Source organism: Coturnix japonica, chromosome 3, assembly GCF_054131305.1.
Source record: "Coturnix japonica strain WE chromosome 3, WE-NBRP24, whole genome shotgun sequence".
NCBI classification, from domain to species: Eukaryota; Metazoa; Chordata; class Aves; order Galliformes; family Phasianidae; genus Coturnix; species Coturnix japonica.
Window position 1 is genome coordinate 56,045,278 of NC_140665.1, and position 18,036 is coordinate 56,063,313.

The 18,036-nt window shown below is 36.2% G+C and overlaps 1 protein-coding gene across 1 annotated transcript in view; it reads left to right on the forward strand.

Annotated features, from left to right (window-relative positions):
• The window catches only part of PTPRK (protein tyrosine phosphatase receptor type K), a 392,252-nt gene that overhangs the window by 173,244 nt on the left and 200,972 nt on the right, over positions 1-18,036 (forward strand). The window contains exons 5-6 of the mRNA XM_015858508.3: positions 7,291-7,372; positions 9,122-9,237. Of these exons, the coding sequence (XP_015713994.2) occupies positions 7,291-7,372; positions 9,122-9,237 (198 nt within the window). The remainder of the gene's footprint in view (positions 1-7,290; positions 7,373-9,121; positions 9,238-18,036) is intronic.

Consider the following 18,036-nt stretch of genomic DNA (forward strand, 5'->3'; position numbering starts at 1 on the left):
ATCAAAGAGTAACTCTAAGATGCTGTCATTTTATTTTAATTTAATAGGGAAAACATCTCATGGTTTAGAAGCTGGGAATTTTAATGATCTATATGGTACACATGTTGCTTCAAGGTGTGATAGTTCTCATTACTGAGTATATTCAAATATGACTTTATTTTGGTGAGCGCTATATGTGATCTGAGAGCATAATAATGATATAGATATGTGTATATATAACGTGCATACATATATATATGAATTAATAAATAAATTTATATTTAAAATTATAAATAATCTATTTTATTTTCACCCTACGTGATAGGAAATTACCAGTGGTCATTGAAGTGCAAAAGGATTGATCCAACCTCAGCAAAGTACAGTGGCAACATGCTGGACTTGTCCTATGCATTTCTTTTGTAGTAAGGATTGGTGCTGTCCTGATGAAAAGTGTTTTCTTACAGGTCTATCACAATAATAAATACTCAATAGTTCTTAGCTAGTAACTGTTACTGTGATTGTCAGAATTGTAGCATGTAAATGATTTGCAGTGCTTTCAAAGGTTTTGTTGCCTATGGCTAAACATTCAAAATGTCCTGCAGCATTATCAGTACATTTAAACCTAAATCATTAAGATCTTAACCACAGCTTACCTAATGTTCTCACTTATGGATAAAGAAACAATTATAGGGTTGTTTCTATGATTGAATATAGTAGCTAGCTCATTTATGACTAATTAATTACGAAAGATTACCCAGTGACACTCCTGACAGACATGTTTTTGAGGGGGCTTTTCACCAGGTGGAATTTTGAATGTATAGGCTTCTCAGTGTTTCCTGGACGTGAAGTATGTTTTTGGGGATTAGAGGAGTTGTCTGTCCCTGTGGATGACTATGAGATGGCTGAAGAATCCATAATTGCAGTCTGGCTCTGTGGTAAGGTTGGTAGGGAGAAAGTAGCCTTAACTTCTTCATCTCTCGGTCTCAGAAGGTTTGATACTAAGACCAAAAAACAAAACAAACAAAAAACAAAAAAATCTAACCAACTGTAGGATGTTAGCAGAATTAGACTTATCAGAATTTAGATCCCAAGGTTTTCACTTGTGTTTGAGTTACAGTGCTGGAAATTCTCCTGGGCCCTGTCAGCAGCCAAGGCTGCCTCACAGCATTACTTAAGCATTCAAATGGAAGTAATTATGTTTTCGTGATTTCTAAATTAGTTCAGCAAAATTATCTACAACTTTCACAAGGGAAATACTTTTTATTATGTCAACATAATTTTGGTTATGTTAGGTAAAAAATTATTTTGCTGTCTCTTCTTATTTTCAGCTGGCCTTCATTATTTCTTTTGTAACATGATAGTATTTTATTTATCTATTTATTTATTTATTTATTTATTTATTTATTTATTGTAAGTAAAGTCCCCACTTGAGTTTTTTTAAATGTTGCTTATATTGCAAATAATTAAATAGAATATTTTCAGCAAATAGGGTTTGTTGCTTTTTTATCATTTTGTGTATATATTTTATCTTGCTGTTCAGTTTTCATCTGCAGAAAGTTATTTTACTACAAAACAAAACAGTACTATTTAATCTTAACCAGTTCTAATATAAATAATAAGTTACACTATAGTTGAAGTCAGGCTTGTACTTTTTCAAAAGTTAAGATTAAACAAGGAAAATGAGTGTATACAAAAAAAAAATTGTTGAAATTTTTGCATTTGATATGCTTATGAGATACTGACTTTATAGTCCTGCTGTTCAATTTTATTCTAACTCATTTCTTCATTTATTTTACTCATATTTGAATAGAAAAGATGTGAGGTTCCAAAAACATGTCAGCATAAATACTATCAGAATTGTGCATGCTGGAGTAGTGTGAAAAAGGCACAAATATTCGTATATTCATGTCATTGTGTACTATATTTGAAGATGACCACTTATTATTTTTCTTGGTTGGTTTGTTTTGCTATCATAGACGATACCTTCTGCTTACATATAGCTTGCTTCCAAGCACTGGCAATAATCTATTTACAAGTTTAATTTCAGATGATTTAGCTAATAGAAGCCTTCCTATAGCTGAATAAAGATGTATTGGAAGCTGAATACACTTTGGAACATTTTCTTTTATGTTTATTTCAATCTTAAGTTTTTGTTAAAATAATTTTCATCGGCTAGGGAGGAAAAAATAGCCAATGAATGGCTGACTTTCTGTTTTAACTAAGATGTTTTTAAGGCTAACTTTCTCTAGTTGCTGTGTGATGTTTGTTCCTTATGTATGATAAGATTGCCATAAAACATTTGAGGCATTCAAGCAGTCATCAGTATCAGAAGTACAGTGTAAGTACAGCATATTGTACAGTGTAAATAATCAGAACTAGTCAAATGGAGAAGAGATGTAGCAGATCTCAGAAATACTCTGCAGATGTTTCTGGTTTATATCAAGAAAACAGCTTTTACAAAACCTAGCTGTATTCTGAAGATAGTCATCAGATAAGACAAACAAAAAAAAAGGAATGTTAAAATGCTGAGATTAAGGATGTGAAAATTAGTTCTGAATGTTTGCTGATGTATAAGTATGTAAGCTAAGAAGCATTTTTTTTTTTAATAATTTTTATGTATGTGTGTATATATGTATTTATTTATTTTATTTAACAAAATAGCCAAACAGGCAATGGGCTTCCTAGAGAGTGGAACAAATATTTTCTGCGTTCATGGTGTGTGGAACTGGGCTGAGCTACACATGCAAGTAGGAGCACAATCCAACTCAGTTGTGTGTGGTTATCAGATTTTTTTAATGTAAATCTTTCATTTCATCCTGTTTTCCCCATGTGGATGTCTGATGTAAAACATGCACTGGAGAGAAACTTTCCTATATTTTTTTTAAGCTTTGGTCTACAGTGTTCTCCCTTTTCCCTGGTTACCTTTTTGTACTTAATTCACCATGTATACTTCAGGAATGTGTATCTGTATCTGTGCCTTAAATGAGCTAATAATGAGGATACTTACATTAATCATTCTAAGAGTTAAAAATCTGGCGAGTCCATTCCTTATGATATTTAGTGTATTCCAGTAAATGCAGGCTTTTAGAATGTAGGTTCCCCGACAAAACCTTGTAGTGAAACCATTCTGTGAGGATAATTTCAAAGACAATTGTGTAAAAAAGAAAAAATACATAAATTGTCAATATCCCCAGAAGCAGCCACTGCAGAGTAATCCTACAGAGATTTGTTTCTTTCAACACATTTATAAATGACCAGGATAGAAAGACAACAGAGAGAAGACAGAAGTTTGCGTGTGAAAGATACTTTAGAATAACAAGGACAGTGTCTAATTCTGAGGGCCTGCAGGACAACCATCACAATATTGCCAGCTGTGAGTAACTGGGCAATAAAATGGCAGGCAAATTTTAGTGTAGATAAAGAGAGATAAAATAATGCATACTGCATAAAATCTGAATTTCATGAATGGAATGTTAGCCTCTATGTTTACTGTCAGCAATCTGCAGCAAGATCCTGAGGTTCATAATAACGTCAAATTTAGTCACAGTGATGGTCAAAGGAGGCAAATGAAATTTTAGGAATGGTTAAGAAAGAAGTTCATTATAAATTAGATAATTCTGTTATGGATGAATCATGGATTTATACATCTTGATTACTATGTGCCAGCTCTGCTCTCATTATCTTCAGAGACTATATTTCTATTATAAAGAGGTTCAAAGAAGGATGACAAGGATAATCAAAGAAAGGGGAATGGTTTCTATACAAGATAGACTGAATAATCTGAGGCTCATCAAAGTTAAAACAAAATTACCTTGGAACATATAATAGAGGTCTGTAAAGTTGTGCATAAGATAGCAGGTTGTTTAGGTTCAATTTGTCACTGATTTGGTCATTAAAGGACGTCAAGTGCAAAGCAGAGTAGTAGATTTTTTTCTTTATACTGTCAGCAGTAAATTTATGGATTTTCCCAAATTATACTGTGTATGTTGAAATTTTATGTGGTTTTAGGGGCAAAATGGACAAATATATTAACAAGGAGTGCATTGGGGATGGTTAAAGGCATAGAATCATGCCCAGTTCAGGGAATTTTGACATTTCAACATTTCATTTGTTTAATTCACTTTTATCTCAATTCATGTATTTTGTAAACAAGAGTGTGCAATTTTATTTGGAGAAGTAACCATCTGAGCACTACATAGGAACTGTATAGAAGAATCCAGGATGAAATGTAATTCCCCCGAGCATTTGAATTACCTGAACTATTCAGCATTTCCTGTTCTTTTTCATTGCATTCGCTACTGAAATGAACGAGACAGGATAACTGACTCCAGAACTATTGTGTGCAAGCCTGATTCATCCCTCAGGAAACTGTCCTCTCCATTAAGGGGAGAAAGTGTGTCTCAGAAATGCACTAGATGAACATGCAATTAAATTGTGGTAAGCAAAAGGGCATTTGCAGTTGTGCAGTCAAGTAAGGGTTTTTGGCTAGTTTGATAGTCTGAATTACTTTTCAGCTAAATGCAGGTGTTTAAGGCATTCCTTCTATGACTATAAACTGAAAGGCTGTTAAGGTAAATTGCAGGATTCACTCCAAATGCAACAGTGGTTGCATTTAGGATAAACTTTATCTGGTAAAAGGAATAGCCGAACAGTCTGGGCTTTTTTTTTTTCCATATATTGTGTGTACATGTGAGAAAAGCTCTGTTTCTGGTCCAGTTTCTCAGTGTTTTAAATTGCTGTCTTCATCTATATAAACAATTTATTTATTTTTTCATTTCCCTTTCAAATGTGAACAGATGTTATCAAATTAAAGCTCAATGACACTTTTTTAACTGTACTGTACCATTTACTATATACAGTCTACAGAAAAAGCAAAAGAAAAAAAGAAAGAAACAGACAAACAAAAATGTAAATTCCCACCTGTATCCCAACTAAGGAAATTTTTTTCCCTCTGGCCTCCCAGGGAACTATCAACGTACAGAAGAGGGAAACACATGAGGGCAGGCTTCCCTGGTAGCTGAGTCAAAACAGTTTTCATATGAATAACAGCCTGAATCAAAGTTAGATGTAAATTTAGGCCACTGGATTTAACACCAATGGTCAAAGTTCTCAACTGAAATTTGGGAAATAAGTTTGTTTAAGTATGTGACAGAACTGTGTTGTAATGTAAAGAAATTGGTCATTTGGAAGGGCTTTAAGTATAACTGTTCTTTACTGAGATGTCTGATTCTTCACGCTGTATAACCCTTTAAAACAAAAGCAACAAAAAGAGAAATTGATCTAAATGTAGTTGTTAGCAAATGAAAAAAAAATGGTGTTGATGTCCTTACAGGTGACAAGTGCGGGCTCTCTGAAGAAAGCCAGAGGAGCTGCTAGGTGCTGTCAAATAATGCTCTAATTGGAATCTTTAAGAAAGGTCCTTGATGGGGTTTGCATTCCCCCCACCTACCCAGAACATTGGGTTATCAGTCTTCCTCTCCTGCATTGTCTCAGGAAACAAGGGATGGAACCCACTGACACTTGTTGAATGTGTATGGAGACTAAACTGTGAATGTGAACACAGTGAGTCAGTGAGTACGTTTGAGCACTAAGGAAAGCAATGTGAAAGACAAATTACGTTCTGGATGGCCTTGCACAGCTGTCCCACCATGAACTGAACGACATCTAGATGAGCTCATCTCCAGATTACAACCAGGGAACTGTGTATGGAGCTGAATACTGGCTTCAGTGCATTGGTAACAATGGTGGCAATATTGGAATATTGCTGAGGAACAGAGAGAACACTGTAAGCCAGTTTACAAGGACCTACTGAACCAATACAAGGCTGAAGGTGACAGTTTCTTGGATCACATCATTACCAATAATTAGACCACTTGTCATCACTGTGAGCCAAAGTTAAAATGGCAGTCTGTGGAGTGGACACATGAATTCCCCATCAAAGAAAAAGCTCAAGGTGCAGTCCTCTGTGGGCAAAGGAATGTGTACTGTTGTTTGGGATAGGACAATGGTGATCCTTCTGGATTTCCTGGAACAGGGACAGAACATCAACTCTGGCCACTGTATTGCTACAGTGACTAAGCTGAAGACTCAAACTTTCAGCCCGGAGATGAAGACAGCCTTTCTTTTGCAGTGCAGTAATGGCAGGCCCCATACTGGTTTGAAGACCATGAAGCATGTTGGCAATCTTGACTGGACTGTCCTACTATACCCACCATATAGTCTGGATCTGGTGCCTTCTTACTTCCATCTGTTCTGACCAATGAAAGATGGACTTAATGGCCAACACTGCCCTAGCAATGACACAATAATAGCAGCTGTGAAACAGTTGTTCACCTCCACTGATGCATATTAGTACGAGTGCAGCATGCAGGCTCACGTTCTTTGCTGGTGAAAATACGAAGCTTGTGGGTGGTTACTATGTTGAAAAATAGTGTTTGGTAGCTCTATCTATTTGCTCTATCCAACAGTGTGATGGCTTTTGTAGTTTCTGTGGAAATAAATAGGAGGCATTACTTTTGGAACAACCCATCTAGTTTAGGCTTTCCTGCTTCCTACTTTATTTTTTATTTCTATATGCTTTCCTTCTCGTCACTCTCTACTTTTCTGATGGTTTATTCTGGGCTGTGTGATGTTACATTGTTACATCTGTAGCAGACAGCTCTCTACTCAAATGTTCTGAGAGCAATTTCTTTTGTTCCTTTATGTTTGGAGGTGGGATAAGAAGTTGGATGTGAAGACAGTGTTGTATTTTTGCTTCCTGCCCAGCAGTTTATCTATTGCCTTGCAAAAAAATAAAGAATATAGTGGCTACTTCATAATCGCTTGCTACAGCTGTTCTTATCATTGCCACTGGGCAGTGCTACTCTATTTCTGTGCTGCTGAATATTTTCCTGTACAATTACACTGCAGGTTGCATGAGAATGTGGACTAAAGTGAGACCCCTGATGAGAATACAAATGTTAAAATTCTTGTTCAGTTGTATGCTGTGATGTTGAACCTGTCTGAAAGTAATAGCATTCTTTCAGAATTGAATCATGTTTATGCATTTAGTGAATTGAAAACAGTATGCTGCTAATTAAAATAATAAACTTGCTTTTCTGTTGTGCCATAAGTAGCAAATCCAAAGCAAGAAATGTATAGGAACAGTATGGAACTGCAATCCATTAGGTAATAAATATTCCATTCAGTCGTCAAGCCTTGTAGGAACTTCAGCTAAATGAAAAAGGCAATGTGTCTTATATCAACACGCTTGCTACTGTGGGAATTCTGCAGAAATGAATGTTGTAAACATTTTTTCTTTCATTTTGACAGGTAATATTTGAAGCCGAAGTCTCAGATGGGAGAAATGGCTACATTGCCATTGATGACATCCAGGTTCTGAGTTACCCTTGTGGTAAGTAATGATTAAGAGCTGCATTTTTCTCTGTCTTTTCAGGACATATTTGATATTGCTGTGGCCTGCTGAGTTTTCATCACTTCATCACTGATGTTCTTTGTTCTTTCAATAGCGTTTGTGTTGTAGCTTCCAGGGCAAAATGTAGTGTTGCAAGTGATTTACCCAGGTGAAATCTTTGTCTTCCAGAAGTATTGCATAAATATAAAAGCAGAAATACTTCAGTGTCTAAGCCGTCTTTTGTTTATATGTATGTCCACTATATCCACTGATTACAGAAATATGACATGGTTTCCAGATTTCTTTTTAAATCGCTTCTAGCTACAGAACTATTGAAGGGAGCTCTCTGTTGCTATGGTTTGTTTTTTGAACAGAATTCAGGCATTTACGTTTGCCTCTTCTTGCTTATCTCTGGGTAAAACTATACACTTCAAACACAAGTTGTGTCAATTCAGGTGTCATACAAGTAACCTTTGTGATGAAGAAATTATTACCATGCATTTCCGACACCACTGTTGGTTGGGTATTTTTGTTGTTGTTTTTGTTGTTTTATGTTACTTCGGTTCTATTTCTCTCTTCTGATCTTCCCCTGGATGCTCCCTTTTTCAAACTGACTTTTTTTGTAGTGCACCTCATGGCTGTTAAATTAATTATTTTCTGAAAAGACCACATCACAACAGTCTTCCTCCAAAATTTTCAAAAGATGGCTGCAGGAGCAACCTCACATCTTTTTTTCTTCTATCCACAACTCAGACTCCTAACTCTTATAGGTTACCAAGCATAAAGGGATATTTGTGTAATTTACTTCTTTATATTTCAGCCAGCCCAGCTGTCTGATCTCAGTAGTCAGCAAAACTGTCTGCAACGTCAGTATCTGGCTTTGTATTTATCTTTGGTTTTTTGGGGGATTTTTTTTGTTTGTTTTGTTTGTTTGTTTACAAATTTTCTAATTGTAAGAAGGCACTTTAGTGCAGTAATGACAGAAGATAATCAAAATCATGCACCTTTCATATAAGCTGTTTTCTGTACTTATGTTTAAACATTTTTTGTTCCGATTTGCTGTTTTTTTTTTCCTGAGAGGTTTTCTGGAATTTTTAGTTCTTTTTTAACTAAGTACAAAGAAATAACAGCTCGGATAATGCTGTAATTGGTGGCTCTTGAGAAAGGAATGGGTGAGAGCTGTGTAATATACCCATGTCTCAAATATGTCTGTCAGCTTCCTTATGTTTAATAAATCCTTCAGGTGGTTGTGCCATAGTGCTTTCCTAAGGGGTTTGTCAGTAAGGAAAATAATTTGCCTGAATATTGAAATATTATGCTCAATGGCAAAAATGAATTCATTTAGTAAAAGTATGGAGCTCAAAGATATGTTGCAAATGATCTAGATCATATCTTTGGTTTTTTTTTTAGTTGAGCAATATCCATCTAATTGGCTTTTTCCCAGTGTGACAGACTTGATACAATTGAAATTCGTAGGGATAATTTTTGTAATGTGCTACTGACATTCTGGCATTTGATCTTCTTTTCTGGGCTTTGATTCTTAAAATACTTTATTAGAACTCATGTATAAAATAAAAAGGAGAGAAGGGAAAGGACTGAAAATGTTCTTCTAGAGCTGAGATGAAACAAATCATTTTCTTTATGTTTTCCAACTAAAGGTTTTTATAATATGCATCTTTGCAGAGACAATGTAATGTCACCTTTTCTAGCAATAAACATTATTTGTAATTTTGTTTTCCTACTCTGCAGATAAATCTCCACATTTCTTGAGGCTGGGGGATGTAGAGGTCAACGCAGGGCAGAATGCTACATTTCAGTGCATTGCTACAGGCAGAGATGCAGTGAATAACAAGTTATGGCTCCAGGTAAGACCAACGCACTAAGTCTATTTGCCTAGAGGACAAGATGCTTTCTGGAAGGAAAAGACTTTTCTGGAAGTTTTTTTTTTCTTTTGCATATGTAGCATTTAGTTTAAATAAGATGCTATGTTGTTTAAATGGTGAAACTGATAATAAATTTTGTAGTGTTAAAATGCTTAGACTAGGACTTTTTTTTTTCTCTTTTTTTTATGTCCAGTACAGGAAAGTTGTTCTTTAAGGCATTTTGATCTTCTCTACTTTTAAATCATCTCTGTTTATTAACATGAAGTACATATAAGAACTTATTTTCAATTTAGAAATGAACAACTTTTCTTTGAGGTTTATGTGGATGGTCTTGAAAGACTTAAAATTAAGACCGCCAAGTAGAGAGATTGCAAAGCTTCACACATATTCATATAAAAACTGATTTTTTTCACATAATACCTGTATGTGTATGCTCTAATTTGTACATAAACCTTAAGAATTGCTCTAGAATCATTTCTTAATGTGCGTTTTGCAACTCATTTTTGTAAAAATAGGAAATTACTATACATTTTCATAACTTCAAAGTTTTTGGCAATGATAGTACTTTGAAATTAACTATAACTTTAAAGTATGTAATCTTTTGTAAAGCGTTGTGTTCTTGAAATGAACTATAATCAGTTACTTCAATCTGTTTCATTTTCTTTTAATAGAGTGCGGGATGACAAACCTTGGGTAACATTTGCATATAGGCATGTGTTAAACTTCAAATATAAAAGAGAATATTTTTAATAGGGGCATGAGATTATAAAAATCTGATACACAGAACGTATTGCCAGACAAATATGCTGCAACATTTTAAAATGTTAACACAGATCTAGTGGTAAGTGTATTGCATTTATTGAATAGGTATCTTATCAATAGGAATGATGTGGTATTCTATATCTTTGGGTAGTAACTTGTTTAAACTGAGCATGTATAACATATCTTCATTGAGGAAGTGGAGTACAGTTTCATAGGTTTGCCAAATGGATCACATAAAGCACACAAACTAAAACTGAGATTGGTTACTATACCAAAAGCAGGAACATAAAGAAGGGTGCATGCAAGAACAAATGTGAAGCACACCTTCAATGGGTAATTGGTCAGAAAGGACTGACAAGGACAGCCAGCTGGAAATCTTCCCTATCACTTGGTCTTCTGGGTCAGATAACTGACAGGTTATACTTGCTAACTTGCACTCCCTTGAGGAGGCCAGTTAGCAGCCAGACAGCTCAAGAAACATATGCTTTGTCCCTTCAAGTACTTCATAGGTGTTTTTTTTTGTGTGTGGATCACAGATGTGGTACATTTCACACAGTGCAAAAGATAAGGTGTCTTTGACATTCAAATAACACTACTTGTGTTTATGAAGTGCTTTGATATTCTTCAGGATACTTTGCTACTAAATTCATATGCTGGGACTTATATTCCCCTTCTTGTTTTCCCTTAAGTAATCCCAATTTTTCACCAACTTAAAGGTGACCTGTATTTTTTTTTCTTTCCCTCTCATTATTCCAGCACTTCATCTTACCTTCCTGACATAAGTGCAAATCATGAACTTTCCTACCTCTGAATTCATCATTAAACAGATGATACAGCTGTTTTGCTCAGCTAATAGTGAGTTGAGTCCTCGTCCTTAAAACACAGGGTGAATATATATGTGGGCCTCATGAGACTAAAGTGTATGATTTGAAAGAGGTTCATGTTAGCCTTTGACCACACCAGAGATTCATAAAGGGTGAATAGCCAGGAAGGAAGAGCCAGCAGATCAAATCAAATGCCTAAGTAATTGTTTTTGAGAGCCCTGAGCTGAAACATTCCAGGAATGTATTTTTCTTGTAAGAACAAAAAATGATGTGGGGATGAAAAAAGAAAAAACAAAGGTATTTTTCAAGTATTCTCTATTGGAAAAAATAGCTTTTGGTCATGTCCTTATTGAAAGAGAAAGGATATTTTCTTGTTAAAAGAAAAAAAAAATAAAAGACAAGATAAAGTAGCATACAGGTTGCTATTAAAACAGTGTTTGAGAACTAAAGATCTAAGGTACAATCTGGGACTTTTTACATCTGAAATGATCTAAGATAACATTTGCTTGCATTGAAGTAATAGAGTTCTGCAGGCACAGATTCTATTATATAATCTACTACCTCTCTCTGGCTTTCCCAGCCCTCTGCAGCCAAGGCTTGAAGTAAATTCAGGAGTGAGACAGAGCTGGGAGAAGCAGCCACTCTGTTTTCTTTTCTCTAGTTCTGTCTCTGAGTGCAATCCAGCTGCACTGAGCTGCAGCGACCTCATCTCCCTCCTCAACCCTTTTGTAGCTTGGAGCTTTTACTCACCTTTCCATTAAGTTAGTTGAGGAAACTGATCTGGCAGAAAAAGATTTTGTCTGCATGTGTAATTTTGTTGCTGTTGTTATTGAGGGCAAGAGATTTTGGGGTTTGATTTGTAAGGGTGATGGTGGTGTACTCGTCTTTTGTTTAATTTCATTTTTAGCTTGATTCATGTCTGAATTACCTACCTGTATGTCGGGCCAGAACATGGGATGTTTGCTTGGGAGCAAGGAAGAGAGAAGGATTTAAACAACCTGAGAGTAGATTGGGCTGTAGATTGTCTCATTGTTAATGACCTGCATAAACTTTAATTTTCCAGTGGGAAAAAAATACAATACACTGTGTATCTGCATGCGTGCACATTTCCATTTTTGTCTTTGTAACTATAAATTAAGTGCACATATCTTTGTGTGACTGAAAATACAAATAGATGAAAATAGACACATTTCAATGCATTGTTTTTTGAATGCTTTATAACTGTCTTTTCATCAACTTCGCTTTCTATAAATGCATATCTGTAAGAATTTCAGATGAATGTGAATTAACATTGAACTTCTGACTTCACTAATGTAGATTTTGCTATTTTTTAATTGTTAGATTATGTTTTTTTTCTCCCGCCCCTTCCACAACCTTGTCTACCAACCCCTGCATTTTGCAGCCCCACTGGGTCAAAGCTGGGGACAGGCAGAGCTCTGGCATTAAAAGATAAGCAGTGAAGATAACACAAGTCTTTAAAAATGTCAACTTTGCTAATATAAAACAAATATTTGAGCAGGTAAAGAGATTTAACTGGTTGAACAAGATGATCTGAAGCATTCCTTTCGTGGCAAAATAAATACTAGGTGTGAGAGCTGGACAGAAATGCAGTGCTTAGATTTAGTGTTTTTCACCTTTTCAGCATAATCTAGTATTCAGTCCTGTACAGCTATGAGCTGAAGTATTTTCTTCATAACCTAAAATTATTGACAAATTCTGAAATAATTTCACAATCCTTCCTTTTTTTGTTTGTTTGTTTGTTTTCTTTTTGAAATGCATTTGGTCTTATTGAATTTTGTTTTTGCCTACCGTCAACTTCTGAATGTAGTACTGTGGGTTTATTTATTTATTTATTTATTTATTTACTTTACATTCCCTTAAAATTTCCAGTGTGGTATGTCATGCACAAACAACTTCAAGGTGTTAATCACTGAAAACACTGAAGCATTTGGATTGTCAGATGAGTCCCCAAACCCAACAGAGTGACCTGGCATTTCTGCCTGTTATGATGTGGTGTGCTTTGTCTTATAAGTTTCAGGAATTAGCAGTAGTACTTGTTGAAAATTTCCTCTGATAAGAGAACATAAAGAGTGTGCACATGTTAGCAGAAAAGTTGCAATAGAACAAGTAATAGACAGATCAGTTCTTGCATGCTCCTGCTGGTCTTCTATTTTTTAAAGTATATGAATTGTCTTTTATGAGAAGATGCTTAAAATCGTAGAATTGTAGAATCTCAAGGTTGGAAAGGATGTACAAGATCACCTAGTCCAACTGTCCTCCTGTCACCATTATTACCATAAGCCACTAAACCATATCTGTTCACTCCTCATCCAGAAGCCTCTTGAACACTGCTAGGGATGGTGACTCCACCACGTCCCTGGGCAGGCTATTCCAGTGCCAAAAGAATAATGATTGTTTCTTTTGCCAACATTTGATGCACCTTGCTGTGTTATCTATATTGATTTGTTGAATTAGTATAGATATTACTCTAAATATGTCTGCATTTTTTTTTTTTAATTTTATTTTTTTATTTTTTGGTGTGTGTGTGTGTATATGTCAAAGGCCATGTATTCCAGTGGAGTAATGTCAGCAAAGAACAGTCACTTTTACCACTTTTACATGTGGATACTGTTTTTAGGATGGATACAAGTTAAGCATTAAATATATGAGAAAACAGTACAAACATTAAGAGACGTGGAGGATGGGTCTTTTTACCATATTATTTTTTAGTATGAGGATAGCTTCCATGGTTTTAAGCTTTGTTTCTTTACTGAGAAAGTACAGAAATAGAATTGTCTAAACAGCATAAATAACGCTTTGGGACACAAAGACTAGAAAGCAATGTACATATTGTTCAGCATTTGTTCTGTGGATCTGATTGGTGTATCAGAGCAATAGGGTTTTTTGCATAATCAAGCTGTGTTTAACTGCTTCCTGAGCTGGGAACAATTGTGATTCTCATAAACCCAGTATGATTTTCAGTGTCTTATCGATGTCCAGTTTAACTGGACACTTGCACAGTACAGAGAATTGAGCTTTTTGCTCGAACATCTGTTAAACCATATGTCTTGGCACCTGGTTCAGATGGTGATAACAGCGGCACTAATGAGTCCATCCATCATTGCTGAGCTCTGCATTAACGTAGCATTGGATTATGGAAAGAGGATTCTTCTGGCTTTGCAGATGGATATATTTTGCCACGGTCTTCAGTGATGCCATTTGCTCTGGTGAATCTGAAATTCAGAAGGGTAGTGCACGTGTTTAAAAGTTTAATATATGCCCGATAATCCTGTGCAGATTGTCATTGGAGCAGCGGTGAGCGGGCCAATCTGTCAGCAGGGGCTGTGGGTGCTGGCAAGAGGCCACCACACTCAGGCTGCCAGGGCTGGCAAGTCAATCCTGCTTTTGCCCCTGAAGAGACTCGTCAGCATGAACGAATCTGATCCAGAACCTCTCACCACCAGAGGAGTATGTCGTTCCTTGCGGAATAACAGATAATTAAAGCAATTGCCTGAAAGTAATAACTGAAAATGTGAAATTAGGAAGCATTATGGAAAATAAAATGCAAATTGCTGGAACAACAATGGCGTGGGGCTGACCTCCCAGCAATACCAACTGTTACTGGATGATGAAAGACCATCTGCATGGCTGTTCGGCTCTGCCGCATCATGGTCCTGTTCTTGAGGAAGCTGCCATAGCCTGTACTGCCATTTTTGCTGGGTTCTTGGATTGTGGTGTTCGTTGCTATAGAGTGCAATTTGATGTTCAATGTTTGTCTGTCTTTCAGTGGTTTTCAGTGCTAGATACTGTATGTCTGGGCACTTAAAGGCAAATTTGGACTGAGCACATGCAGATGGTATCCTCTGATGGTGCCTTAAGGCCATTCATTCTGTAGAACCAATACAGCAGGGAAGGATTTTAAACTGGAGAGTGTATGTGCAAACCTGTGCCTCTAACCAGAGGGCTCGGGAATGCAGCACTGATTATTGTGTTTTATGAAAGGATAGTGATTCCTCTCAGGAAAGAAACTCTGTGATATGTTTCCTTTCATCTTACAGTGTCCAGAAGTTGAAGGCATGGATCGTTATCCAGCAGTAGGGTTTCGTGTGTGGGCCTTGGTCCTTTGGTAGAAAACATATAGCTGTAGTTGAGTGTTTGGAGGCTTTCTTCTCTGGTTTTATAACATTGTAAGAATACTTTTTGTTGGTTCTCACAGATTTTACAACTCCTGAAAGTTAAAGGAAGCTGAGTAAGCTAAATGATCAAGAAACCTTGTTGTGCTCTTTCTTTGACGTGGCCTAAGGGAAACTGAGAAAAAGTGTTTTCTGGATGCCTTTTTAGCACCCATATGATTTCAGCTGTGAAACTGTCATGGAGACTTTTGGTCTCATTTTTGTTCTTAGTCAGCTGTCACGTTTGCCAGTTCTGCTAAGTGACGTCTGTGGGTCAAGCCTTCTTGCCCTGCAGAGCATCTGAAGCCAGGGCGTCCTGCTGGGGCCACAGGAGGGGCAGAGGTCCAATAGGAAACTGCTCTGAAGCTGCCCCAGCCTCTGGCCAGCTGACCCAGAGCATCAGTGTCTGCCTGAAGCACATGCAAGTTTGTGACAGTAAATATTACCAGCTGTTGATCAAACCTGTTCTTAGCTGGTAAAATGCTAGTAAAATTTGTCATCTTACCTGTGTCTTGATTACTAACATTGGCCAGATAGCATGCAAGTTCCTTTACTCTTGCATGGAAACTTCACTTGTTACTTTTACTTATAGAAAAGATGATTTTGAAAGTGAGCAATGAAAGAAACACAGAGGATAGGCTTCACCTTTTACTGGGGCTTATCTATTTAACCTACACATTTGCCTCAGTGATAACATCAGGCTACTTCTAAATGGTTTGACTGGTAATTTACTGTGTCCTGCATTTTGTTTACTCTGACATGATTATAAAGTATATTCACAAATGAAAAATATTCATAACTTATTTTATATTCTCCTTCAAATTTGTTTGTTTCAGAAAGGTATTTTAGGGTCATTTAACCCTGAATTCCCTCTCTTCATCCTCAGTTTATTAGCCTTTTGGCTAAATATGGCAGTTTTCCCTAGACCCCTAGTCATCTTAATTTTTAACAACACCAAATCCTGTAATCCTCCTGGTTTTAATTTAATTCTGCCCCAATTAACTAATTCCTCCAGCCTGCATAGCTACAGGTCATATCATTTACACTACAGCCTTTGGGACTGCTGTCCCTGTAGGTCCTCCGTAAGGGTGCCACCGATTTCATCAAGGCTGGAGCACCAGGTGCCTGGGAGCTGTGCTGCTGCTGCATCCCTGTAGTGGGACTGGAGGGCATTTCTAGGAGGGAATTTACTGACAGTTAGTTCCATGACCTGGTCCTGTGAGCTTTGTTCCTTTATCCATGCATTAGATCATCTCCTCTAAGGTGTGAAGTGTAGTAGGTACCTTTGTACTCCATGCAACAGTTTGCTCAAATAACTATGAGATTTACAGAGCAATAAAAAACTTGTCCTCTTAAAAAATACTGGTATGTATATGTGTATGTATATATATACACACTTCTATGTACATTTATATATATGTGTGTCTGTGTATATGTATATATATATACATATATATATAATACTGATATACTTATTTCCTTTTGGAAAAGAGTAAAATCATCTGCTAAGAAGCATGTGAGGAAGTATCCTGTGTTATTTTGGTCTTGGTAGTGCGTGGGTTTTTCTTTTTCTCTTTTTTTCTTCTGCAAAATCAGATTATGTTTCTAGATCTGCAGGCTGAATGCTGCAGTTAGGTATGCTCTGCTCAAGGTGCTATCAATCCTTAGTCATTGTAGCTTTCTGGAAAGTGTTGTTTTAATTTTTTTTTTTATTTATTTTTTATTTTATTATTTGTGTGTGTGTGTGTGTGGCATATGTTAGATAAATTCAAAATAAGGGGGGTGAAAAGCAGGCATGGTTTTCATTTCTGTATTTGGACGGCCATGGATGCTGAAGAATGTATTTTGCTGTTCTTTCTCTGGTAGATTTTATTACAGTCTAGGATTCCCATTTCTGATGACACCAGATGGTTCTCATTTAGACTGTTTCTTGATAACAGTTGGTTTCTTCCGTAGGAGGTTTCAGTGCAGTGGGAGGGAAATTGAACTACCTCGAAGAGGACAAGTTTTGTTAACAGAAGTGCATGCAACTAGAATATGTGAAGTAATTTCCTATTCTTCTAAGTGGCACTGCAATCTAGAATTCAACCTTGTACTTTCCTCAAAATGTTTGGTATATGTGTACATGGGAAAAGTTTTTCCTGTGCATGTGTAGTGCATGGGAAACTCTTTTTTTGTTTTGTCATGCATTTGGGAAGACCAGCCAGCTAAAGCTGATTACATTAGTTTCCTAGTTAAAGGGGAAGAAAAAGAAACAACCCATAATCGCATGCTTTCTTTGAAAAGCAAACTGACAGAAAAGAAAATGCTACTTCAAGATTGTATACTAAGAGAAAGGTAGGACTATCTGGGCACATAATTTAAACAATACTTCCAGCTCTTGTTCTACCTAAAAATGCATTTAATTTTTAATTTATTTTAGCTAAAAATGTGTGTTTGGGAATAGAATACAACTGTAGCACTTGCTCTATTGTAGGTGCTCTACCTTGTGATAATTTCATACTTTGTTATTTGCAGTATGTTTATTTAATTTGAAAATATCAAGGCACAAATCAAACACAAAATCACAACAAATAGTTTTCTTTACAGTTTGTTTCTGTATTTGTAAGTTTTGTTCTGAATGTTAAAGCATACACTCAGCATGTCAAAAACTGCCTGACAACTGCATGTAAGTAAAATCTTAAAAGTATGGTAATTTAGGTTACTTTTTTTTCTCCCCTTATGTTACTCAGTTTTTACCAAAATGTTTTTTGACATCAACTATTCTTGCTACATTGAAACTGTCCTCATTCAACCTTTTTTTTTCCTCTTGCAAAAAAAAAAACCAAAAAAACATAAAAAACACCAAAAAACAAAAAACAACAACAAAAAACCAACCAACCAAACAAACAAATCCACGGCAAGATACTTTTGTCTGTACACAATGAGTAAAAGCACACAAGAAAAGTGTAACACCATTATGTCCTTTACAGACTCCCTTTTTCTCTAGGCATCTCAGTGTAACTCCCCTGGTGCTGGGGAGT